Raw genomic sequence first — 25836 nt, 5'->3', positions numbered from 1 at the left:
ATGACGGGCGAAGCGATGACGTCACGCGTATCAGCTGTCGGGGGAAATCCGGTCGCGCCCCACCTTCAGCCACCCAACGCCAACCACCCTGTGCAGGCGCTACGAACTGACGACATTGAGGTACAGGTCATCGAACAGGCTACCGAGCTGCACTCGAACGAGCGAAAGGTGAGTGAAGATGAAAGTATCCATTGCTTTTATTTGTAGCATCAAGAACGTCATGGCACTGAACGGATTTTATGGGCAAATGAACAGAAAGGGAGAGGGTTCTAATTCAAGCCAAGCATTTTTATTATTGCACTAATCTATAATTATTCATCGGTAGACTTGGTGAGTGGATAACAATGCTATACTCTTTCATTCTCCTCACCAGTCACCATTAAGGCACACCTTTTTTGATTTTCAGTATCATAACTGAAGCCTAATTATAGTGGATCTTACTCCAAGATGCATTTGGTGATATCGCCTAACAATATAAAAGTAACTGGAAGCCGGTTTTGTAAACATTCCCTGACCTGTAACTTAAATAACCAGAATGATTGGTAGAAAACCCAATATGCCCGAGCAGACCCGGTCGGGATTTTTAGGCATACTACTACTATATTCCATGCCGGTTCAAGCGGTGCCAACTATAGCTGCCAGTAAGTGCCTATTAACGAAAAAAGTTACTTGTCAAAATGACAAAATGTTTCCTTGAAATCAGTTTATAAATCAAATAAAACAACGTACGATATTTATATCTTCTACTTACTTACTTACTTAGGTGGCTTGCCGTCCTAAGACAAAGCCTGTTGAACAAAATTTCTCCATGTAACTCGGTTGAGGGCTACCGCTCTCCAATTCCTCGGACACCGAGTACTCTCCGTCAGATCTCGCTTCACCTGGTCTAACCATCTTGCTCGCTGCGCTCCTGGTCGTCTTGATCCTACCGGATTTGAGGCGAACACCATCTTTGCAGGGTAGTTGTCCGGCATTCTTGCAACATGCCCTGCCCATCGTATCCGTCCAGCTTTAGCCACCTTCTGGATACTGGGTTCGCCATAGAGCTGTGCGAGTTCATGGTTCATCCTACGCCTCCATACTCCGTTCTCCTGTACGCCACCGAAGATCGTTCTTAGCACTCGTCGTTCGAAAACTCCGAGCACTCGCAGGTCCTCCTCGAGCATTGTCCATGTTTCATGCCCGTAGAGAACAACCGGTCTAATAAGCGTCTTGTACAGGGTGCACTTTGTACGGGGACTTAGTCTGCTCGACCGCAATTGCTTGTGGAGCCCATAGTAAGCACGACTTCCGCTGATAATACGCCTCCGAATCTCACGGCTGGTATCATTGTCCGCCGTTACCAGTGAGCCAAGGTAGACAAATTCATCGACTACCTCAAACTCATCGCCGTCGATCAATATACTACTGCCCAAGCGGTGTCGTTCGGCCTCGGTTCCGCTGGCCAGCATGTACTTTGTTTTAGACGTATTTACCTTTAACCCACTCTTTTCTGCTTCGCGCTTTAGTCTGGTGTACTGTTCAGCCACCGCCACAGATGTTCTGCCGATAATATCCATGTCATCGGCAAAGCAGACGAATTGACTAGATTTGTTGAATATCGTGCCCCGCGTGTTGATATCCGCTCGGTTCATAACACCTTGTAGCGCTATGTTGAACAGCAGGCATGAAAGACCATCACCTTGACGAAGCCCTCTGTGTGATTCGAATGAACTTGACAATCCACCCGAAATCCGAACACAGCACTGCGTACCATCCATCGTAGATTTAATCAGTTTGATGAGCTTCCTGGGGAAGCTGTTTTCGTCCATGATTTTCCATAGCTCTTTCCGGTCGATGGTATCATATGCGGCTTTGAAGTCAACGAATAAATGATGCGTGGGAACTCTGTATTCACGGCCCTTTTGGAGGATTTGCCGCAGTGTAAATATTTGATCCGTTGTAGACCGACCTTCGACGAAGCCGGCTTGATAAGTTCCCACAAATCTATTCGCAATTGGTGATAGACGGCGGAAAATGATTTGGGACAGCACTTTATAAGCGGCATTGAGAACGGTGATCGCTCGATAGTTCTCACAGTCCAACTTGTCGCCCTTTTTGTAGATCGGGCAGATAACCCCATCTTTCCACTCCTCCGGTAGCTGTTCCGTATCCCAAATTCTAACAATTAGTCGGTGTAGACAAACGGCCAGCTTTTCTGGTCCCATTTTAATAAGCTCCGCTCCGATGCCATCTTTTCCAGCTGACTTGTTGTTCTTTAGCTGCATGATGGCCTCCTTAACTTCGCCTATCGTTGGGGCTGGCACCTCTTCCCCGTTTGCTGCACCGTCGAAATCGCTTTCCCCGCCGCCATGGTTTTCCGCCTGGGCGCCATTCAGGTGTTCGTCGAAGTGCTGCTTCCACCTATCCGTCACCTCACGATCGTCCGTCAGAATACTGCCAGTCTTATCCCGACACATTTCGGCTCGCGGCACAAAGCCTTTGCGGGATCCGTTCAGTTTCTGGTAGAACTTCCGCGTTTCCTGAGAACGATGCAGCCGCTCCAACTCCGCATATTCCTGCTCTTCCAGGTTGCGCTTTTTTTCCCGAAAGATTTGGTTTCGCTGCATCTTCTTCTGTTTGTGTCTTTCCACGTTCTGACGTGTGGCACTGCGCATCTTGGCCGCCCGCGCAGCGTTCTCCTCATCCATCACCCTCCTACATTCATCGTCAAACCAATCGTTCCGCTGATTCCGGGCCACATGCCCGATGGAGCTCTCCGGTACACTGCTGATGGCTGTTTTGATAGTGTTCCAACAGTCCTCGAGAGGGGCTTCGTCCAGCTCGTCCTCTTCCGGCAGTGCAGCTTCGAGTGAATGCGCGTAGTTTGCGGCGACGTCTGGCTGCTTCAGCCGCGCGAGATCTAACCGTGGCTGGCGTCGGTACCGAATGTTGTTCACAACGGAGAGTCTTGGGCGCATCTTAACCATCACTAGGTAGTGGTCCGAGTCAACGTTAGCGCTTCGATAGGATCTGACGTCGATAATGTCTGAGAAGTGCCGACTGTCGATCAAAACGTGGTCGATCTGTGATTCTGTCTGATTTGGTGACCTCCAGGTGTACTTATGGTGGATTCTGTGCTGGAAAAAGGTACTACGTACGGCCATATTCTTGGAGGCGGCAAAGTCGATAAGTCTTAGGCCCATTTCATTGGTTCGCTGGTGTGCACTGAACCTTCCAATCACCGGTTTGTATTCCTCCTCCTGGCCGACCTGAGCATTGAAATCCCCGATGACGATCTTGATATCATGTTTTGGGCAGCGGTCGTATTCACTCTCCAACTGCGCGTAGAATTCATCCTTGTCGTCATCGGTACTTCTGAGGTGAGGGCTGTGCACGTTGATGATGCTTATGTTGAAGAATCGGCCCTTGATTCTCAACCTGCACATTCGAGGATTGATTGGCCACCACCCAATCACCCGTTTCCGCATCTCGCCCATCACTATGAAAGCTGTACCCAGCTCGTGTGTGTTGCCGCAGCTCTGGTAGATGGTATGTCCATCTCTGAACGTACGTACCGTTGAGCTCTTCCAGCACACCTCCTGCAGCGCTACGACGTCGAACTTGCGGCTCTTCAATACGTCGGAGAGCACTCGAGTGCTCCCTTGGAAGTTGAGAGATCGGCAGTTCCACGTCCCGAGTTTCCAATCCATAGTCCTTTTTCGTCGCGTGGGTCTATTCCGATTGTTCCAGTAAGAATATATTTGTTCTTCGTTCCATGCTTTAATATTTTTCGTGGTGACGGCTTGCAAAGCCTGCTACACCAACCCCCTGTTTCGCCGGAGGGCCAACGAAGCTCGAAAGAGCCCTCCTTTCCTGTCAGCATACGACCCTGGCTTCCACCGGGGTTGGTTACCCGATCTCCACCAAAGTTGCTCGTATCCCGGCTGGTACCATGAGGCGGTAGGAATAGGAGTTGCTGAATAAGAGGCTATGAACCACTGTAGGGTCTATTTTATGCCTACACGTGCACAAGGCACCGACGGTACGCATTATTCAGCCGTTTACCAGCCATATCTTCTAGAAAGTTATGCATTTCGATGATATCAAAAAGCTGGTAGAACATGTCAAAGATTTTGTGTGCAAGAAGGCTAATAAACTGATTTTAAGGAGCCACAACAGAAAGCCAATTATATCTCACAACTCATACGACGTAAATACCTAGTATATTCGGGAAAGTTTGAAAAAATTTATAGTTCTAAAATTTTGCTTAACACATGAACTGGCTATCTAGTTCTAATAAAAAGTTAATTTTTTCAAGTGTGATATCCCCTTAATATCGAATTGTAAGAAGAAGAAAAAAGATGTAAAAGAGTATTTTAAGTAACTTTTCCGAAGACACCTAAGCTCAAAAACTAAGGAAAGGCGAGAAACTACTTTTGACCGTCTTTTTCCAAAATGGAAAAATGGCGCGCCGCTGGATATCCTCACAACAGAAGGAAATCGCGGTCACTAGCGATCCTAAATACATGAACTCTAACATCTAACACTTCTTGTTCGTCGCTGTTAACGGTTACTGTCCGTGGTTGGCGTGTGTTTGTCTTCGTGGAGTCTCTTCCTTATATGTATTTGGTCTTTGACGCATTTATTTTTCGGCCAATTCTCCTAGATTGCCTCCGCCGTCACCAAGCTCCTGGACTTGGGGGCCGTGCAATAATTACGTAAGGGCTTTTTCCTCATTTTTGAACCCCCCCTCCCCCCTATATAAGATTTTGTAAGATTTTGGCCAATCCCCCCTCCTCCCATAAAAAAATCTTAGTAAGATTTTTTGAAACATCAAAACTCAAGTTTTATTTAAAAAGTTAGACATTGAAAGAATATTGAAACAGTTAACAAAGTTTAAACAAGTTTATAAAAACCAAAGTTCAAAAAAATTAATAAAAAAAACAATATCTATTATCTGTTGTAAATCCCTTTATGGCCCACTCACGAACAGAACGTATTTCAGCATTGAGGTTGTCAATAAATGTTGTTGCATGCTCAAAAACTCACTAGCGTTCACTTAATTCGCATTGATCCACTCTAAACCGTCTAAACGCGTGTCCTCGTCAAGTAGCGTACAAAGAACTTCTTTGCCTCTTCTAGATGACACGCGACATGGTCTTATGTTGGAATTGGCACTCCGTTGCGTCTAATGTACAGATCTGTAATGATCACCCGCGGTTTTCTTTGAAGCAAAATACTGATCCCACTCTGGTCACATGCGGCATTCAAGATCTTTAGGAACAGAAGAACAATACATCCCAAGAAACATTTTTGTTGTATAGTAGCTTAGCACTAGTTTCATTGGTACAGCTATACATTAGTTGAATAAGCTACTTTTAAACAAAAATGTTTCTCGTGATAGCATAAGGGATTTTGCGGCTGCCTTGCGGGATTGAGATAAGCAATTTCAACGAAATATGTTGGAATAATTCAGCTTTCCACGAGCGATAATGGCGGCTGATGGGTAGTGGCTTCCATAGTAACCGCAGTAACCGCTCCTGCATTGAATGTCATAACCTAACTATGCCCTTCAGAAAGTTGTATCCATCAGCCACCCTCATCGCTCGTGGAAAGCTGGATAGCATAAACCGATGACATCAGATGGCTCAAGAACAAGTAGCCCAACTGTTATTTCCCTGAGTGGGCAAGGCTAAAATACTCAGCAGGTTGCTATGCCTTTCCTTGCAGTATGAAGGATTTCGACACTTCAAAACTTATCTATTTGAAATTTTTAGTAACAAGTAATATGGGTTGCTATTGAAAATGTGAATTTTTCATAATTTTTTCGAGTGTGAAAATCTTACGTAAGAAATGATTAAACCCCCCTCCCTCCCAAATAAGATTTTGTAAGATTTCGCGGAACACCCCCTCCCCCCATTATGCCTTACGTAATTAGTGCACGGCCCCTTGGGAGTGTCTCCGAAATGCGCACGAAACACATCATTCGACGCAATGTAGCTTTGATCAGTCGCGTTAGTTTGTTCGGGCAACCGTATTCGTGCATTATCTGTCATAATTGGTCTCGATCGACTGTATCGTATGCTGCTTTGAAATCAATAAAGATTTGATACGCGGGCACGGTGTACTTCCGGCATTTTTGCAGTGGTAAAAATGTGGTTTGTAGTTGTGCAAGTACTCACCCCGCGTTATAATTTTCTTTAGAAACCCTGTCTTATCGGTGATATCCGGCATAATAAATAGGATCTCGGAGAATAGCTTGTAGGCGGCGTTTACCAGCATTGTGCAACGATAGTTGCAGCAAGGGCCCGGCATCGTCGAAACAAACAAATGAAGCTGATTTTCTCTTCCCTTCGCTTCATACATGAAGCGACTTGTATCACAGAACGTTTCAAGCAAGCTTCAGTTGAAGTTAGTGGCTGTTTCAATCGACGACGGCTACTTAAAAGTTGGGCACGATTTGTCGATATTACTTACTTTACTTTAGTGGCAACGGTCCGTTACCGATCCTGCGCCGAACGAATTATAGTCCTCCAGTACCGTCGGTCCTGGGCTGCCGTTCTCCAATCCCCACGAACACCAGCTGAACGTGCATCGTCTTCGACAGCACACACCCACCGGGTGCGGGGTCTGCCTCGGAGTCTACGGCCTCTTCCTGGTTCTCTGCTGAAAATAGTTTTGGCTACTCTTTCATCGGGCATTCTGGCCACGTGTCCAGCCCACCGCAGCCTGCCACATTGCACTACCTTCACTATATCAGCATATTTGTATACTTGGTACAGCTCGTGATTCATGCGTCTGCGCCACACTCCATTTTCCATTTTGCCACCAAGTATAGATCGCAGAATTTTACGCTCAAAAACCCCAAGCACTCGCCGATCAGCTTCCTTTAGCGTCCATGATTCGTGTCCGTAAAGGGCCACCGGGAGGATTAGTGTTCTGTAGAGCGCCAGTTTTGTGCGAATTTGCAAACTACGGGACTTCAGCTGGCTACGTAATCCGTAGAAAGCCCGATTCGCGGCTGCAACTCGTCGTTTCACTTCGCGGCTTACATCGTTGTCACATGTCACGAGTGTACCAAGGTATATAAATTCCTCCACTACTTCATATCGTTCCCCATCTAACTCCACCTCGGCACCAACACCACTTGAGCTCCCACGTTCCCTACCAGCAACCATGTACTTCGTTTTGGCGGTATTAATGGTAAGTCCCAATCTCGCTGCTTCCCTTTTAAAGGGCCTAAAGGCCTCTTCTACTGCTCTACGGTTGACTCCGATGATATCGACGTCATCCGCAAAACCAAGAAGCATGTGAGATTTCGTGATGATAGTTCCATTCCTTTCCACGTTTGCTCTTCGTAAAGCACCTTCCAAGGCAATGTTGAATAGCAGGTTAGAGAGTGCGTCCCCTTGCTTCAGTCCATCCAACGTCACGAAAGCAGCTGAGGTCTCACCCGCTATTCTAACGCATGATTTGGATCCATCCAGCGTCGCACGAATCAGCGTAACTAGTTTCGTCGGAAAACCATGTTCTAGCATTATCTGCCACAGCTCATTTCGTTTAACTGAATCGTACGCCGCTTTAAAATCCACAAACAGATGGTGTGTCTGCAAGTTGTACTCCCGGAACTTGTCTAGCAACTGGCGCAGGGTAAACATCTGATCCGTCGTGGAGCGACCCTCACGAAAACCCGCTTGGTACTCGCCGACGAAGGACTCCGCTAACGGTCTCAGTCTGCAGAACAGGATACGGGAAAGCACCTTGTAGGCAGAATTGAGCAATGTAATTCCTCGATAGTTTTTACACTCCATTCGATGTCCCTTTTTGAAAATTGGGCAAATGAGGCCATCCAACCACTCCTCCGGCATTTGTTCTTCCTCCCAGATCCTGACAATGATCCGGTGGATTGCTTCGTACAGCCGCTCGCTCCCCGCTTTTAGAAGTTCAGCCGGGATACCGTCCTTCCCAGCAGCCTTACCGTTTTTCAGCTCACTGATTGCCTTCTTAACCTCTTCCTGTGTTGGTGGCTCCACAGCTTGACCATCGCTTACAATTTCTATCCTGTCCCTGCTGATCTCCTCATTTACCTCTCCATTCAATAGTGTCTGGAAGTGCTCCTTCCACCTGGCTGCTACCGCCGTTTTGTCGGTAAGCAGGTTGCCAGCACTATCATTGCACATCACAGGCATGGCAAAATTCCTGCTTCTCACCGTTTTATAGAAACTCCGTGTGTCGTTGCTGGCGTATCGCTCCTCTGCGCCGGCAAGCACGTGCTCCTCGTACTCGCGTTTCTTTAGACGATGAATTCTTTTTTCCGCAGCTCTAGTCTCTCTGTATCTCTCTCTGTTTTGACGCGTTGCCGCAGTGAGCATGCGACTCCTGGCCTGGTTCTTTTCGTCTGTCACTCTCTGGCATTCGGCATCAAACCAGCTGTTACGCTGTCTTCCACGCGTCGTGCCTACCACCTCTCTCGCTGTTGTTTGGATGGCACCATGGATGTTCCTCCACAGCCCATTTATATCTTCTTCTTCTACCTGCTGTTCTGCGATTCGCTGGTCAAGCTTCCTGGCGTACTCCACTGCAACGCCGTCTGCCGTTAACCGCTGGATGTTGAAACGCAGCGTCCTTTCAGTGCGAGCTTTCGCCGTGTTCGACAGCCTTGCGCGAATCTTACTCACTACGAGATAGTGGTCAGAGTCGATATTTGGTCCACGAAAAGACCGTACATCGATAACATCCGAAAAGTGTCGACCGTCAATCAAGACATGATCGATCTGAGAGCTAGAGTCTCCATTTGGATGCCTCCAGGTTTGTTTCCGAATATTCAAACGTGGAAAGTAGGTGCTACAGATGGCCATCCCTCTGGCCGCGGCAAAATTTATGAGCCTCAGACCGTTATCATTGGTCGACAGATGCAGGCTATGTCTTCCAATAACTGGACGGAAGAATTCCTCCCTCCCGATCTGCGCGTTTGCATCTCCGATGATGATTTTCACGTCGTGTTTTGGGCACTCTCCATAGGTCCTCTCAAGCTTGTCGTAAAACTCGTCTTTAGCATCATCGGATTTATCATTTGTCGGTGCGTATAAGTTGATTAGGCTATAGTTGAAGAATTTGCCCTTAATCCTCAACACGCATATACGGTCATCTACGGGCCTCCACCGGATAACTCGTTGCTTTTGTTTTCCCAACACTACGAAACCGACTCCATGTTCAGCTTTCTTACCGCCACTGTAGTAGATGTGGTACTTAAAAGAAGTGCCTGCAATAGGGTCTACTGCACGGAACTCCCTTTCTCCGGAATTTGGCCACCGAACTTCCTGAATAGCAGCGATCTCCACTCCGAGTTGATGCAGCTCTCGAGCAAGCAAGCCAGCCCGTGCCGGTTCATGGAGAGTTCGGACATTCCAGGTACCAAGTTTCCAATCGTTATCCCTTAATCGTTTCCTTGTCCCTTGCCGTGTCCTATACCGATTGTTCCGTCCTGAATTTCTTTGTTCGTTGTTCGTGGTAATTGAGTTTTCGGTATACTACCTCACCGGGGTCGCGATACCTACATCCCGCTGATGGGTCTGCCATCTTAGGTATAGCTTGCGGGATACAGCATTTCATATTCAGCCGCCCGTTACGAGACAGACGCTGTGTGAGCCGCCCCTCACCTGGAGAACAGGCGCTCTAGTTCGCACCTCCTAGCTTAGCTGCTTCAGTAAGTACATGAAGCATTTCCGGGTAAGGCCATCGACCGTCATCATTTGACTTAGATCTGCGTGGAGGCGCCAGGTGGGAGCTTGAGAGAGCCAGAGCTATGTTTGACGCTCCTTTCAGGTAACTCTCTCCATTTCATACCCGCGATTTGTCGATATTGCCTAGGTTAATTGTAATAAGCGATGCATTGTTGGAATTGTTACTCAAATTCAAATAAGGCCGTTACAAATATTTTTTAAAGTTTTTGTCCCTCGGATGCTTAGCAACTGAAGGGGGGGGGGCGAGATTTTTTTAATCATGCAAAAAAATTAAGATTTTTAGAAATTTTTACTTGAAGTTTAATCGTGAAACCCGAATCTATTGTTGCTTTTCTTATATACGTAATTATTTTCGATGCAAAAACCTTCTAAAATAGATTCAAAATCGAAAAAAAAAATTTTTTTGCCGATTTTTAGAAATTACATTATTTGTACTTCCTGTACAAATCCTGATGTATTTGTTTAGTGCTAGAAGCGTAAACACTCCGTAAACTCTTTTTTCGAATTCTTTAGGCTGTAAAACCCACAAATAATAGATTTATACTAAAAAAGTTTACTCAAGCTTAACAAATTTTTTTCGCCCCCCGATTTTTAGACCCAATTTTGAAGGGCAGGGGGCCAGGGGGACAACAACTTTAAAAATAATTTTCTATGGCCAAATTTGCATCCAAAGTTGCTGGCCTTCTACTGAATATTTAATAGAAAAGTACAAATGAAAAGTTAAACCATTCCTTCTATCCATTTCTCCGGTAGCTTCTTATCCTCCCACATCTTGGAAATAAGCCATATCCAGTGTTGTTCCGTTGCCAGCGTTTCTCGGCCACGTTTTGGGCTCTTCTGCTTCTATAAATTCGCGATGCACATTTGATTTCGACGTGTCAACCTTTTTTCCTGTACTGAAACCTCCTTCTTTTGCTCAGAACCAATTGAACCAATTCGTTGAGTTTAATAAGATTAATTAGCAGTGTGTTATTTTGTATTAATAATCACAAAAATAGCCAATTATTAATTTGATTCTGTTTCATGGTGGTCAAATTTGTCTAATTTTAATTTGTTCTAAACATTTGTCATGACAAATTATTAATTTCAGTTTTCAGTGATGCTAAGATGTTTAGGTTCAGAGTATCTTTTTATTCGGCGTCCAGCAGTTTTGCAAATATATTCTAAGGGGCTACCATATATGGCATAACGCCATTTGGCATAAATCCATTTATTATCCATAAATGCATTATGCCAAATGCCTTTATAGCCTTTATGTAGCCCCTTATTTAAGTGTGTAGTGTATTAGAATATGGGTGGCGCCCATTTGGCATAAAGTCATTTGGCATAATGCTATTTGGCATAACGCCAATTGGCATAACCCATTTGGCATAATCATAAGGAGCTATTTGGCATAATGCCATTTGGCCCCTTATGATTATGCCAAATGGGCGCCCCCCCCCTTAAATAAAAGCACCGAGCTCGGCAAAATTTTGCCGAAATCTCAACAGCTGACCGTTCGGTAAATTTTTTTATGTTGCCAAACGTTACTAAAGATCCGTAAACGTCGATATACACCATCGACATTTTTATCGAACGTTCGGCTGTTGAGATTTCGGCAAAATTTTGTCGAACTCGGTGCTATTTTTTAAGTGTGTAGAATCTTTTTTACATGGATATTCCCCAGCGCTTAAAAAACTGTCCAAAAAATCCGGGCAATAATTTAGAAATCGCCGTAAATAACCGCGTTAATTCGGAGAATGTTATTAAAAAAAACGCATTATTTCAAAAATCGTAAAAATAAACCGTGTCAAGAAAACTTGGTTTTCACAATTGGAGGTACCCGACCTAGTTTTCTCTTTTCGACGAAAAGACACTTTTTTGATGTGTTAATCTATATTCACTATAACGGAGATAAACGGAATGTATGACCAAAACGCCTAAATATACTTTTAATACTATGTAACTCTATGAGATGCAACTACATTTCTGATGCTTGCCTTGAACCGAAGATCGCTGTAAGAAGAAGACTGGCAGCTCTGACAATATTCGGGAGACTCTGATGGTAGCTCACTCTACCGGCCAAGGGGGTCGCTGGATGCATCGGTGTGACTGAGTGCTAATATTTATACCGCCATGCCAACATAGTCGAACAAACACCAATGAAATTCTGGAGAGCTTACTAACACTCATGTAAAATTTACCACTTTCGCTATAAGTAGCACCGCTGATGGTGACGCATGCAGTTTTTATGGAAAAATAACAGAGATGCCAGTCTTGATAATAATGGGGTCTTCGATTGAATTCGCAATTTAGCATAACTTGTTTGAGTCTCTACTTACATTTATACATTCAAGCCTTTCTTATAGAATTTGTTGATCCTCGGTTTTTTATGATGATTTTTGGATTAACGCGGAATTTTTTACACGTTTTTTACGCGCCACTGATGAGCTCCCGTATAAAAAGACTTGAGTGTATACTAACTTGCCACTGCCAACTATGGCGCCGTTTTAACCAAGGTATAGTACATCGCCAAGTACATCGCTGAATCACACATATTGATATGTTTTTCCAACAAATCCCGATTAACAAACATTTCTCGATGAATGAATTATCGTACAAACTCTATTTTTCTATAAATAATAACATTTATTTTTGACTGGCAAAATTAGAAAATATGGTTTTATATAAAAATTGTGCCACGGTTTTGCTTGTAACATCACAATAAAGGCACATCACTTTGATGTTTAACAAACACAGCACATATTTTCGAACATATTTTTCCTTTGATTGGTGCCGCAAAATTGAATTTTCTCCAATTTTCTACTAACGCTATTCATTGTGGCACATGCATGTAGGTAGATTCGTCGATTTAAATTTAAACTGCTCTTTCCATGACCCAGATACTGAAAATTGACATGTAAAAAAGCCATGGAATTCAACTTCGAACCATTCAACATCCATCGTCGATTGTCACTATGTTTCCAATTAGTAACGCTGTCTTTCCATTGTTCGTTATTTCCGTTGCAGAGTTCTACCGCCGGGCCACCCGTAGCCAGTGGCAAACAAAGTGCCTCCAGGACCGCACTGCTTCCCCCGTTGTCCGTAGGAGCACCAGCAGCCACTACTACCGCCACGGCGGCAAACGGCGGTCGGCCATCGCTGAAGAACCCGGTCGGTTGGGTTTGCTGTGCACCGTGCATATGGCTTAGGGGTTCATCGGCAGTTCACAAAATGGCAATTACGGCAGCCACCCTACTAGTTACAACTCTGCTCGTTGCATCGCCCATACTGTTCCTAATCTCGGCCGCACCGTCACATCTGCCGAAAGATTGCTACGTAACGGACGATCACGATTGCCATCCGACACCGGCTCCCCCACCGGAGTGTTCGGACTCCATCTGTCGGGCGGCAGCCATCAGCATACAGGCTCGGATGAACTGGGAGGTGGAACCCTGTCGGGAGTTTAAAAATTACAGTTGCTCTCCGCTGGAAGGCAATAGCTTAAGAGCAGTTAAAAGCCCACAAGAAACAGCCGACATTCAAATGCAGCGTAAGTTAACTGTTGACCATGCGTCTCCATAAAAACATTTTCAAAGGAGACGCTCGTTCAAAAGCATTACTCACTATTAAATTTTTGCACATTTTTAGAGCTGCTGTCACTCAATACGACCGCCGGTCTATTTCGAAAACTAGGCCGCCTGTATGGCAGTTGCTTGCGGCAGACATTAAATGATTCCACAATTAAAATACGGCTGGACAAACTGGGTGGCTATTTGCAAATTGGCTCGGTGGGACCACAAAGCATTTCACCTCTGATATCGAAAATTCAAAACATTGGTCCAATGCCGATCATCGGCATTTACTATGATTTGAGTTATGGTCGCAAACCACAAACGTTACTAATAATTGATGGCCCAGCAACATCGTCTCACATTTTAGAGGTAAGTTTTATGCACGAAACCGTCCTCTTGCAGTAGAGAAATAATAGCCACAAACACATTTCGTAACGATAGAACCCCGTTCGATGGCAAGGACCGAAGGCGGCACCAAACGACGTGAAGGAAGATATACCAGAACTCTTGGAACCGTTAATCAATTTATTTCTACCGCCGGGACTCAGCAGTGACCAGAGGCAGTCGGAGAAAAATGTATTATTTAGCTTTGTTCGTGGTTTGAATCAGGTTTGTTGAATACGATTATTTGCTGCATGTTGCATAATAAGTGATTAATCTGTTTTCAGATTCGAAGGGATTACGTACAGAAAGACTTCACGCACAGCTACGTGCTGAACAATGTTACGGCGCTTATCAACACGCACCCATTCGTAAGTTTGTTCGACCACACGCTTGCTTGCTTTTAGTAAATTGTTGTTCTCGTTAATTTCGATATTCCAACAAACTGTAGTTACTATGGCAAGATTTATTGCCTGCCAATTGGTCCGGACCGATCGTTATTCGAAGCCCAGCCTATTTGGAGCACCTGCGGAAACTGTTTCTAAGCTACCAGAATCGGGTGATTCACAATGCACTGCTGCTGTTATTTGCGCTGAACACGCTACCGCCGGGACGACCATCGCCGCTCGTCTGTGCCAAAGCGACCAACTGGGCTCTGCCGGAAGTAACGTCGGCGCTGTTTATCGGACAGTATAGCGAGCAGGTCATTGCACACGCCATCCATCGGGTGAGTCTGTTATTAGATTTCTGGGGCAAAGTTTTTTTTTCTTCATCGGAAACCTCCCAAATGACCCAAACGACGGATAAACTTCTTCGAAGAATGATGTATGTTTTATTTAAACGAATTACACTAAGCAACTCGATTGCCGCCAATAGCCTATCTCACCGGATCGGCTCGGAATCAAAGGAAGAAATAAATTGTTTCACGTGCTAAAAATAGCAGCAAGCAAGATTAATTATGCGTCATTTTTCAGAATGATTGATCCGTGTTTTACGGTGTCGGCTGATTATTTGTTTGGTGCCGCATTTCCGAGAGCAAAACGTTTGACTCAGTGTTACCTATATTGCTATTTTATATAAACGTTTCGGTTGCAATACAATTGCGTTCACGATCAACGGATTGTAGAAGGGGTAAAAAACATACATTGTCTGTTCTGATATAAATCATTCGGGTTTTCCGATGTGCAGTGAGCCACAATTTACGTTTATAGTTTTTTAACAATCTGGCGGCACGAGAGTGTAAAATGCAAAACAATGTCACGATGTGATATTACATTTATTATTCATTGGCTTAGCTGACACGTTCCCACTCTGATAGTTTTTGATTTACATTTCGTTCCTTTTAGTTAATCCCTTCACGGGAGGTTTTGTAATATTCAATTTAATTCCAATCGAGTGGTTTAATTCAAAACAAATTTTCAATTTAAAATTTTTAGATTGTTCCTTAAAACTAACGTATGCCAACATTTTGCTGCATGGCATAGGAAACCAACGTGACATCTAAATCAATGCTAGTTTCATGCAGTATAGCAATATTCTTCATTAAACAGAAGCATACCGCAGCAGAGGCAAAGTTACTCAACCGTCCCATATATTCACTGAATAATAAATCAATACTAATCGGCGTCTTTTACCTTCTATTCTCGGCTTGCTGACGTTTGACCGGACAACTCCCAGACGGAGGAAATGTTCGAAAACATGAAGCAGCACCTGAAGCGGGCCCCGTCGCTTCGGGGCGCTGCACTAGTACGGCTTTCGCAGCTCAAGGTACAGGCCAAGGTTTGGCCGACACTGTTCAATCGGACGGAGATCGCTTCCATTCTGGATCAGGTATGTTCTTGTCACGTTGTGATGGAGTCTGCTTATTATCACGTTTTTTTTCGAATCTTGAGTTTACAATTTCAAACCTGCATTGTACCCTATTTTAAACAATTTTTTAATTTCAGATCGAAATCAGCTCAGACAACTGGTTTGAAAATGTGCTCAAAATTTATCAACTGAACAATAACCGATCGTCCGTTTGGAATGTTTCTGGGGAGTCAACTCATACTGCGTAAGTAAACGGAAGTACGAATCAATACCATCCTAGGTAAATGTCATTTGCCGGCACCTTTTCTTAATTTACGAAAGAAAAGAAACGTCGGTTTGCTAAACGGAACGGACTGACAACTCTTGATTCAAATGCTCTATTCTAAAGTTTTTTTTTTTTTAATCTTGGTGTCGACAAGTGTAATATAATTTTAAATATTGTGTTATTCAACAGAATTATCATTATTCCAATGTATTACGACATCCTTTGTATGAAACTGAAAGCTTTTCTTTCTTCTGATCAAGTAGGGCAATACGTTCGTTTTTGCAATAAAGTTACATTAATTTTGTAATTTTCTGCTCATTCAGTTTACGATTTTCAGTTTCAATTAGACAACTTTGCATAGAAGTGTGAGCATCGAACATACAGATTAAATTTGTCATTAGGCTGTCAAAGCACAGTACTTGATTTCGTTCGATTTTCTATAATTTGACACGAAAATAGATCGAATGGTAAAGATGAAGACAGATATTTTTTGGTTGGAATTTTTGACAATGTGTAACAAAGAGCTTTCTGATGCGTTGGTATAAAGAAATTTGACAAACTTTTTTTGTATTAATATTCAAGTATCTAGCTCAACGTAGTTATTATTATTTACCATAGATTTGACCGTAGAAGGATTATTTTTAGGCGCAGCTCTAGCGTGAATACAACAACTGCCCAAGGTGTGATCGCCATTGTAGGCCTCAACGCTCAGCTTGGCCAGGAGGAGGAATTTAGAAGACCGACTAGCAAATCGACCACGATGCAGACTCTTCTCCGATATCATCAACGTTAGAACCTATCGTGGCGCCAGTCATCGAACCTAACCACTACCATTTGATGGTTAAAATGCACCAAAGACCTTCCGTTGTTACAAACTTTCGGTACGGTCAACCGTCATAGTACAATCTGGAACAACACAAGTTACCTGCAGTCGCTGCTGATTATGAGTATCCGCAACGCCTTGCGCCAGCGCTGCCGGTTGAGGAAGAACTAAACGAAGCCGCTCTCGAGGACTGGGATAGCGTTAAAGCAGCCATCAACAGCGAGGCGAAAGGTGCATTGGGCTCGCCGAAAGGGGTCAACGTAGTTCGATGAGCAATGCCAGAGGCTGTTAGATGAAATGAATGCAGCGGCAATGAGGGACCCGTCAAAACGTGGAACGATATACACAGAACCTAAGACAGCAAACCCAGTTCTCCTGAAAGAAGAAGCGTCGCTTGGAACAAATGGAATACGAGGATATGGAACAGCTATATCGTTCTCAGGAAACGCGTAAATTCTACAAGAAACTGAATACATCTCGCAAAGGCTTTGTGCCGTGAGTCACAACATGTCGGGATAAAGACGGAGGGGTCTTCTCGGATGAGAGATCGAAAAGTGGAAGCAGCACTGCAATGAGCACTTGAATGGCGTGGAGACGGAATAGCAAGACAGCAGGGCGAATGACTATTGACTACACGGTGGATGTGGTGATGTGCCGACTTCCACAATAGATAAAGCGATCGAAGCCCCTAGAACAACAAGGCAGCTGGTAAAGATGGCTTATGATAGTCAGGATCTGGTAAACAGCACAGCTATTGGAGGAGTAGAAAGAGGGAGTAATATGATCAATAGGCAAAGGGCGACAAGTTGGAATGTGCGAACTTTCGAGCGATCACCATTCTCAACGCGGCCTAAAAAGTGCTTTGCCAGATCATCTTTCGCCGCTAGTAAGTAGATTCATCGGATATTATCAAGCTGGTTTAGTGGATCGACAATGGACCAAATCTTTATGTTGGAACAGATCTGCGAAAGTATCGAGAATATCAGGCCCATGCGCACCACCTTCTCATAGATTTCAAGGCCGCGTACGACATTGTCGATCATGAAGAGCTGTGGAAAATTATGGACGAAAACGGCTTTCCCGGGAAGCTGACAAGGCTGACTAAGGCCCCGATGGGTGTTGTGCAGTGCTTTGTGAGAATATTAGGCGTGTTATCAAGCCCGTTTGAAACACGCAGGGGACTTCAACAAGGCGATGGCATTTCCTATCTCCCCTTGAACATTGCGCTAGGTGTTATGAAACGTGCGGCGGGTTTTGACATCCGAGCACGATCTTCAATTAATCTAGCCAATTTATCTGTTTCGCCGACGACGTAGGCATTGTCGAAAGACGGTTGCTGAGTAGTATACCAAGCTGAAACGTGAAGCAGTAAACGTTGGATTAGTGGCGAATACGTCTAAAACCAAGTACCTGTTAGCAGCAGGAACCAAGCACGATCGAGCTCGCTTAGGCAATATTGTAGTAGTCGACGGGGGAGTTTGGGGAAATCGTTGATGACGTTGGATAACAACTGCCGCACTAAAATAGGCGGACTTAATCGAGTTTACTTCGGACTCAACAAGACCCTATGGTCTGGTAAGCTTCTCCACTGTACCACATGTATCATGTACAAAACGCTAAAGCTGGAAGTTGTTGTGAGAATGATGGACAACAATCGCAATAATAGTATTCGTCTCGAATCCGGTTGGTACCAGACCTAGATGTGCGCTGCGTGCTACTTGGTTAGATCAAGTGGAGCAAGATCTGAAAAGAGCAGGACATTCGAGAAATTGCAGACAGACAGACATGGACCGACTTTGTTGGCAGAACATTATTATGCAGGTGAAATCCTGAAGGACGCACCAAGAATAAGATTTGACGGATCGCGCAGTCAACTTTGAGGTACAATACTAGTCTAGCATGTCAGTAGTCATTTGTACGAATCTCGGCTGGGCGGTGCTGCTAGCTAGAGTCAGTAGGATCATTGCACTAGCCACGTAATTAATAACATCTGCCGTTGATTCTTCTTGGTGAAAAAAATATTCTCTTTTCTTTTTCTGCGTAACGCTTCAGGGTAGTACGCTTCGCCTATTGTCATTGTCAGACGCATTTTTCTTTAATTACAGTGGACCCCCGTTCGTTTAAACGATTCATCATGCAAACTAACGGGGTTAGTTTTTAATTTGAACAACTAGTAACCCTAAATATACTGAAGTTTGTGTGAACTGGCTGCCCTGCTCTTTGTTATTGTTTTTGGTGGTTTGATTCAGTTGGCAGTTGCATACAGCGAATATTTCATTTTCCGATCGGATTTCTACCATAACCGTTGGGAAAACGCGGGAAAACGCAATGTAAAACAGATTAAACACGCTAGATCAGTACAAACAAATCGTGTTTATGTGCATTGTCGGCATTAGCAAATAATGTCATATTGAGAATGACATTTGAACCATTTTTAGTTTGCACGTCGTGCAAACCAACGGGGTTCAAATTAAAAAGTGTTCAGATTAAAAACGGTCAAACGAACGGGGGTCCACGGTATTTTCTTCCCACTGTCGCTGAGATCCACTCGCACGTTAATGAATGATCATCGCCTGTTTGTCTTGCATGAAAGGAAAAGAGTGGAAAATTTGGTTGGGGAGGGTCATTGAAGCAACACATAGGTTCGTAACTTGTCCCTTTTTACCAAGTTTGTGGATTGAACCAAGCCATATTGGGAATCAATTATATTGGGATTCAGTTCATAGGTCCTGAGAAAAAACAGAGTGTGTACAAGACACGACCGCATAGGTGACGCAGGCCTACGTAAGACTCTTTGTAGCGATAGTAGCATGTATCTCTGCATGTAATAATACTATTCTTCATGTCATGCAGCATATATACATACATGCAATATGCGTTGTATCTTAGAATATTAAAGAAACTAGGTATGTCAGTCTTTGATTTCCTCATGCATGAGTAAAAAGTATGCCATCAGCACTATCTACTGGCGGCAGGTTTTACTAGGTTTTACATAGGTGTTAGTGACAGATGACAGTCAAGTGTGTGCCTATGGGAGCGCTTTACGAATACCATGGCAGGTTAGTAAACCTTCTTGTCGTCAGGAGCCACTTTACCGACGACTAAATCTGCGAAGAGTGGCGTATCTATGTTTTTAATTATCTAAGGCTGCATATAACATTTATCAAAGTAGTAACATTATATACGATTCAATCCCCAATAGAATACAGAGTTATTTCTATGTGCATTTGGAAACAATTTAACAAAATCAAGAACACAGCGCACACGGGGTAGCGCACTTTTCCAACACAGATATGCAATTGGCTAGGTAAATGGCTAGGTAATGCGTACCATCGGTGCCTTGTGCACTGGGCATAAAATAGACCCCACAGTGGTTCACAGCCTCTTACCTAGCAACTCCTACCCCAACCTCCTCGTGGTACCAGCCGGGATACGAGCAACCTCGGGTGGAGATCGGGTAACCAACCCCGGTGGAAACCAAGGTCGTATGCTGACAGGGGGGGAGGGCTCCTTCGAGCTACGTTGGCCCTCCGGCGATACTGTGGGGTTGGTTGCGGGCTTTGCAAGCCTGAACCACTAAAAAAACCAAAGCAATGGACTCCGTAAGTAATAATAATAACTATAATCGGAACAATCGGCAAAGACCCAGGCGACGAAAACGGACTAACGATTGGAAATTAGGAACATGGAACTGTCGGTCTCTAAATTTCCTCGGAAGTACCCACGTGCTTTCTAAAGAAGTGAAGAGCCGCAAGTTCGACATCGTAGCGCTGCAGGAGGTATGCTGGAAAGGAACGATGGTACGTATGTATAGAGATGGTCATACCATCTACCAGAGCTGCGGCAATACACACGAGCTGGGCACAGCTTTTATAGTGATGGGCGAGATGCAGAAGCGGGTGATCGGGTGGTGGCCGATCAACCCCCGAATGTGCAGATTAAGAATCAAGGGCCGATTCTTCAATATAAGCATAATTAACGTGCACAGCCCTCACCTCGGAAGTACCGATGATGACAAAGACGAATTCTACGCGCAGTTGGAGCGTGAATACGACCGCTGCCCAAGACATGATGTCAAAATTATCATCGGGGACTGTAATGCTCAGGTTGGTCAGGAGGAGGAATTCAAACCGGTGATTGGACGGTTCAGCGCTCACCCGCAAACGAACGAAAACGGCCTAAGACTTGTCGACTTCGCCGCCTCCAAGAACATGGCCATACGTAGTACCTTCTTCCAGCATAACCTCTACCATCGGTACACCTGGAGATCACCCAACCAGACAGAATCGCAAATCGACCACGTTCTGATAGATGGTCGGCACTTTTCAGACATTATCGACGTCAGAACCTATCCGGGCGCTAACATTGATTCGGATCACTACCTAGTGATGGTAAGGATACGTCAAAAACTATCTGTTGTGAACAACATACGATACCGCCGCCCGCCACGGTATAATCTAGCGCGACTGAAGCAACCAGAGGTCGCCGAAAACTACGCGTTATTTCTCGAAACCGCGCTGCCGGAAGAGGGAGAGCTGGATGAAGCCCCTCTTGAAGACTGTTGGAATGCCGTGAAAACAGCCATTAACAGCGTAGCGGAGAACGTCCTAGGCAGTGTGGCACCGAATCGACGTAACGAATGGTTTGACGAGGAATGCCAGCAGATATTGGATGAGAAGAACGCAGCGCGGGTACAAATGCTGCGTAGAGCCACCCGTCAGAATGTGGAGCGATACAAACAGAAGCGGAGGCAGCAAACCCGACTCTTCAAGGAAAAGAAGCGCCACCAAGAGGAGAAGGAGTACGAAGAACTCGAACAGCTGTACCGCTTTCACGACACACGGAAGTTCTATCAGAAACTCAACGGATCTCGCAAAGGCTTCGTGCCGCGGGCCGAAATGTGCAGAGATAAAGATGGAGGTATCTTGACTGATGACCGTGCGGTGATCGAAAGGTGGAAGCAGCACTACGATGAACACCTGAATGGCGTGCAGGCGGAAGACCATGATAGCGAAGGAAGTGACCACATTGGTGCAGCAAGCGACGAAGATGTGCCCCCTCCCCCTATCGATAAGGGAAGTTAAAGAAGCCATCCAGCGGCTGAAGAACAACAAAGCAGCGGGAAAGGATGGCATTGGAGCGGAACTTATTAAAATGGGCCCGGACAAGTTGGCCGGCTGTCTGCATCAATTGATTGTCAAGATTTGGGATACGGAACGACTACCGGAGGAGTGGAAAGACGGGGTTATCTGCCCTATCTACAAGAAAGGTGATAAGCTGGATTGTGAGAACTACCGAGCCATCACTATCCTGAATGCCGCCTACAAAGTGCTGTCCCAAGTCCTCTTTCATCGACTATCGCCAATAGCCAATAGATTTGTGGGAAGTTACCAGGCCGGCTTCATGGAGGGTCGGTCTACAACAGACCAAATCTTCACCCTGCGGCAGATCCTCCAGAAGTGCCGCGAATTCCGAGTCCCCACGCACCACCTGTTCATCGATTTCAAAGCCGCATATGATAGCGTAAACCGACAAGAGCTATGGAAAATTTTGGACGAAAACGGCTTTCCGGGTAAGCTTACTAGACTTATCATGGCTACGATGGATGGGATCCAGTGCTGTGTGAGAATCTCGGGTGGATTGTCGGACCCATTCGAATCTCGCAGGGGACTTCGACAAGGAGATGGTCTTTCCTGTCTGCTATTCAACATTGCGCTTGAAGGTGTTATAAGGCGAGCGGCGATCGAAATGCGGGGCACGATTTTCAATAAATCCAGTCAATTTATCTGCTTTGCTGACGACGTGGATGCTGTCGGCAGAACATTTGAGGCGGTGGAAGATCAGTACACCAGACTGAAACGCGAAGCAGAGAAGATTGGATTGCAGATAAATACGTCTAAAACGAAGTATATGCTGGCGGGCGGGACCGAGCGCGACAGGGCTCGCTTGGGCAGCACCGTGGTAATCGACGGGGATGAGTTCGAGGTAGTCGACGAGTTCGTATACCTTGGCTCGCTGGCAACAGAGGACAACAATACCAGCCGTGAGATTAAAAGACGTATTATCAGCGGAAGTCGGGCCTACTACGGACTCCACAAACACTTGCGGTCGAACAATCTGAGCCCCCGTACAAAGTGCACACTGTACAAAACGCTAATTAGACCGGTTGTCCTCTACGGGCACGAAACGTGGACATTGCTAGAAGAGGACCTACGAGCACTCGGAGTTTTCGAACGGCGGGTGCTAAGAACCATCTTTGGCGGAGTGCAAGAGAACGGTGTATGGAGGCGAAGAATGAACCACGAGCTCGCGCGTCTCTACGGCGAACCAAGTATTCTGAAAGTGGTTAAAGCTGGACGGATACGTTGGGCAGGACATGTTGCTAGAATGCCGGACAACTTTCGCATCAAATCCGGTAGGAACAAGACGAAGAGGGGCACAGCCAGCGAGGTGGCAAGACCAGGTGGAGCGAGATCTGGCGAGCACTGGGTGCCCGCGGAACTGGAGATCAGTTGCCATGGACCGAAACAGATGGAGAAATTATACTGCGCAGGCCTTGTCATAAGACGTTAGGCCAATTAAGAAGAAGAAGAAGATGCAATTCGCCTAGGTTTAATCGTCTCGTCGTAAGAATTGGGACAATGGGGTTTTGTAATTTTTTCTGGAACACTTCCCTAACATAGACATCAAATTGGACTAGGTTTAATCGCGTTCGTGAAAAATTTTGTTGGAGCGAGGGGGCATTGTCACTCTTTCTGGCGTCCTTCCTTGCAAAGACATCAAAATGGTCCAGATTTATTCGCGGTTTTAAGAAATCTTCTTGAGACGAGGAGATTTTGTCATTTGTTCGGGTTTACTTCCCAAGCATGGATATCAAACTGGTCTGGGTTCAATCGTCGCAAAGAATCTTCGGCTTGTTGGGACGAAAAGATTTTGTCACTTTTTTACTAAAATTACGTTAAAATTATGATGACGTCTTTTGCAACCAATCATGAAGCGATGATTCCCAGGTAGACAAAGCTTCATTATTTTCAAATGTTCATTATTTTCATATTCTCGCTTTCAAACTGCGGAGTCCCGTTTAGCGGAAAGTGCAGTATAAAATAACATGTAAAGTGTAGCGTAACGAGGAGAAAAGTTTAATAACACTTCCAGGTGTACAAAAAAGTGATTTTAGAAACGCTTGTTGTATAATAAAATCATCCTTTTTCAATCAATATAATTTTCTTTTTGTTCTGTTACTTGAGGGTGTATGTAGGATATTCATGTACCATGCGCCTCCATTGAGTCATTTTCCCATACAAATTTCAAGTTAAGTTTTCTCAAAAAAGTTCCATAGGCTACACCTATACGAGCAATGCAGTGATGTTCTAGATCGACAGGGCTACACTATGGTGTATATGATTAAACTCTAAGTCTGTGACCGATAGTGATGTTTCCTTGTTAGCCGGAATCCCGTCCTATCAACATCCTTGTTTTATTACTTTCTTTTGCAATTTCCTTCGTCTCTGGGAAAGACTATCGTCATAAAAAATCATAAAAGACCATTTTTTCCATTACAGTATCAACAAGCACTTCCCACGGGAGGATAGAACAGCGGCCTGAAGTCCCTTTCATTTTTAGTGAAGTGCAATGGCCCTGTCGAGGTCGCAGTATTTTGACTGAAATTGTTTTATTTGCATTTTGTCGTTTAGAACTACAATGCAATGCATTAAACTACAACTAGCAATATTTCTTACTAATGTGCACATGAATTACAGTTTTGCATGTCTTTTCGTATCGAAGTGAAGAGAATCCTCTTGCTATTGTCGAAACGCTGTTACATGTTGATCTGGCATTGTTTGGTAAATTTTATGAGCTGTTATTCAATTTAAAAAGTTCTCACCAGCCATTACGTAACAGTTAATGATCGACTTTTTTGTGCCACAATTGAGTGCCATAAGTGTGGAGTAGCTGTGGTTCCAACAAGACGACGTAATATGTCACACTGTGTATGCAATAACTGAAACGTTCAGCAAATAGCAAAGTTGTCCTGCAAAATTATTCAAGAATTTCACTCGTTTGCGTTTTGATGTGTTTTTAAGCCTCTAGTTTATGCCGTTAAGCCACATACGATTGACGCCATTGAGTACAACAATCGCCACGTCATCAAAAACATACCACGGCCTCGATTGTTGTAAATTGTGCTCGAACATTGGACTTCCCTCGAGTCATATGTCATATTTCCATATGGAAATCATATTCAAATCAATTTTATTTTCCTTATAAGACTAAGTTCTACGGTTTGGTGTTTTTTTGAACATTCTTTATTTTAACTAGGACACTACTCACCTCAGCCAAGCTAAATTTGAATAAGTTATGTATGGGGCACTTACATAGCTTATAATTATCTACAAAATTGTTGGACTAAGTTTTGCTCTTTCTTTTATATTTTCGACGCACTGCCAGTTTACACTGAATGCTATATAAAGAGTGCTCTTTGTGCACCAAATGGTGTGAGTTGGAAGTGCGCCGTAAATATATAAGATAGAAAAATACTTAGTTCAGCAATGTTGTAGTCCTGGTGTCCTGCTTTTTGTGCATTGGTGGCGTACTGTGAATTTGGATTTAACACATCTTGTAGTCACTTTCGTCCTCTAGCTTTCTAAATCCTCTTTCCTACTTTTCAGATACGCCTACCCTCAAATCGCTCGCATTTTCTACGACACGCTAAGCCACTCGATAGTGGTACCCCTGTCTGCGATTCTGGTACCGTACTTCAATCCCGTACTGCCACCGTACCTGCATTATGCCACACTCGGAACGTCACTGGCCAAGGAAATCCTTCGATCGATAACGAAAGCATTCGAGAGCAAGATTATGCAGTGCGTGCCCAACTCGGTCGATGTGTTCTCCAACGCGAGCCGTATGGATTTACTGATCTACTCGGGTGGAATGCAGATCGCCTATCATACGTTACTGTCGCTGTCAGGACCAATCAAGGGCATGAACCGGCTGCCCGGTTTAAGTCTAACACCACCGCAAATCTTCTATTTGATGTCCGCGCAGGAGTTGTGCGCTGAAGCCGAGTATAATGGGATCGATGTTCAGTCGAATGATTTCGATGAAATGTAAGTACCTATTTGCCAATTGTGTCCTTTCTTTCGTCTTTCGGTCATATTATCATTTTATCATTGCAGACTAACGTGGCTGATCTCGCAGGGTGGAAGTGCCTCGGACGTGTTCCAGTGCCACTCAAGCACAATGCTCAGTTTTCAGAAGAACTGCGACATCTGGTAG

The 25836-nt window shown here is 44.7% G+C and overlaps 1 protein-coding gene across 1 annotated transcript; it reads left to right on the top strand.

Annotated features, from left to right (window-relative positions):
- Positions 1–25836, top strand: LOC128745482 (neprilysin-3). The gene is made up of 10 exons (XM_053842556.1): positions 1–168; positions 12735–13257; positions 13356–13648; positions 13721–13888; positions 13948–14031; positions 14112–14387; positions 15338–15490; positions 15607–15713; positions 25227–25667; positions 25737–25836. The coding sequence occupies exons 1-10, from the start codon at positions 1–3 to the stop codon at positions 25834–25836; spliced, it is 2313 nt and encodes a 770-aa protein (XP_053698531.1).

Source organism: Sabethes cyaneus, chromosome 1, assembly GCF_943734655.1.
Source record: "Sabethes cyaneus chromosome 1, idSabCyanKW18_F2, whole genome shotgun sequence".
NCBI lineage: Eukaryota > Metazoa > Arthropoda > Insecta > Diptera > Culicidae > Sabethes > Sabethes cyaneus.
Note: the sequence above shows the minus strand (reverse complement) of the source record. Positions and strands in the feature narration are given on the sequence as shown.

Bases quoted from the DNA above. Each gene is read 5' to 3' on its own strand.
- LOC128745482 (XM_053842556.1), top strand. From the start codon at position 1: ATGACGGGCGAAGCGATGACGTCACGCGTATCAGCTGTCGGGGGAAAT. The intron at 14,388-15,337 runs GTGAGTCTGTTA...GACAACTCCCAG, and splicing joins TTGCACACGCCATCCATCGG to ACGGAGGAAATGTTCGAAAA. The intron at 15,491-15,606 runs GTATGTTCTTGT...TTTTAATTTCAG, and splicing joins TCGCTTCCATTCTGGATCAG to ATCGAAATCAGCTCAGACAA.